The following is a 1,505-nucleotide window of genomic DNA, read 5'->3' as shown; positions in this document are numbered from 1 at the left end:
AACTTCTCTCTCTGAAATATGCAATGATCACTATTAATTCTGAAAAAGAACAATTATGTAAGAGAAAAGCATGTGAAAATTGTCCACCAATGAAAATAAAGGTACAGTACTAACTGTAGCATAACTCATCACATAGAACATAAACCCATGGTTTCAACAAAGACATTTTATACCCAAAAGCTACACATCTATTTTCCTAACAATTTATGAAAATCTTAGAAATCTATTTTGACCATTGTAGTATTTACATCTTAAATGCAATGTTTCCATCATACACAAGTTCATTAAACCTGAGGAGAAATTCATTACAAATAAATAATCCTTTCTTGGATGGAGCAACTCTTCATTGAAAAGAGGTGACACATTTCCCTTTGGCCTCATTTTCTTCTTCTGGTCCACAGCTTTTTCATGGCATTTTTCATCTCTCCATTTCTCAGAGTATAGATTAGAGGGTTTAACATAGGGGTAATAACTGTGTAAAACACAGTCAAGGATTTATCAATGGGTAAGGTGGAAGGAGGTCTCACATACATAAAAATGCAGGGGACAAAGAAGAGGACCACCACTGTAATGTGGGAGCCACAGGTGGATAAGGCTTTGCGCCTCCCTTCCTGACTATGGGTCTTCAGGGTGTGCAGAATGACTCCATAGGAGATGAGTAAGACTGTAAAGATGACCACACAGATTGCGCCATCATTGGCAACCACAGTGAGGCCAATAACGTAGGTGTCAGTGCAGGCAAGTTTTAATAATGGGTACATGTCACAGATGAAGTGGTCGATGACGTTGGGACCACAGAAGGGAAGGTTGTAAACAAAGAGAAGTTGAACTACAGCATGCAAAAAACCTCCAAAACAAGCTAACATCAGCAACAGGACACACACCCGTTGATTCATGATCGTCAAATAATGCAAGGGTTTGCAGATGGCCACATAACGGTCATAGGCCATGACCACCAGAAGTAAAATCTCAGCACCACCAAATAAGTGCCCTATAAAGAGCTGGGACATGCAAGCTTGGAAGGAAATGGTTTTCTTCTCATAGAGTAAGTCTATAATCATATTTGGAGTAACTGTAGTTGAATACACAGCATCCATAAATGATAAGTAACCAAGGAAGAAGTACATAGGGGCATCCAGGGTTGGGCTGACCACCACAGTCACCACAATGAGTAGGTTGCCCACCATTGTCACGATGTAGATGATCGAGAACACAGCAAATAATATCATCTGACCGTGGAGGCTCTGGGTGAGCCCCGAGAGGACAAATTCAGTCACATTGTTCCTGAGTTCCATATGTTCTTTTGCCTGTTCTTATTTCACAGTTCAAGACAAAATTAGTATAAATGTAATGATTACTACTGACTTCCTGAACTCTTAACGCAATTTGTTTTTTTCTTTAAACAAATAGGCATTATAGTTTTTTATGTTCCAGTACTTTCAGAAATCACAAGAATACAAGGCTGATTAAAACATTCTCTCCAACCTCATCAGTCTTGCAGAGTA

At 39.2% G+C, this 1,505-nt stretch overlaps 1 protein-coding gene across 1 annotated transcript; it reads right to left on the bottom strand.

Annotated features, from left to right (window-relative positions):
* Positions 1–377: 377 nt before the first annotated feature.
* LOC125282253 (olfactory receptor 4A15-like) lies at positions 378–1,295 on the bottom strand. The gene has a single exon (XM_048216446.1). It carries the CDS (start codon positions 1,293–1,295, stop codon positions 378–380), a length of 918 nt encoding a protein of 305 aa, XP_048072403.1.
* Between the last annotated feature and the right edge of the window lie 210 nt (positions 1,296–1,505).

The sequence above is a fragment of the Ursus arctos genome, unplaced genomic scaffold (genome assembly GCF_023065955.2).
Source record: "Ursus arctos isolate Adak ecotype North America unplaced genomic scaffold, UrsArc2.0 scaffold_23, whole genome shotgun sequence".
Classification (NCBI taxonomy): Eukaryota; Metazoa; Chordata; class Mammalia; order Carnivora; family Ursidae; genus Ursus; species Ursus arctos.
The sequence above is the reverse complement of the archived record's forward strand: the minus strand, read 5'-3'. Positions and strand labels throughout refer to the sequence as shown.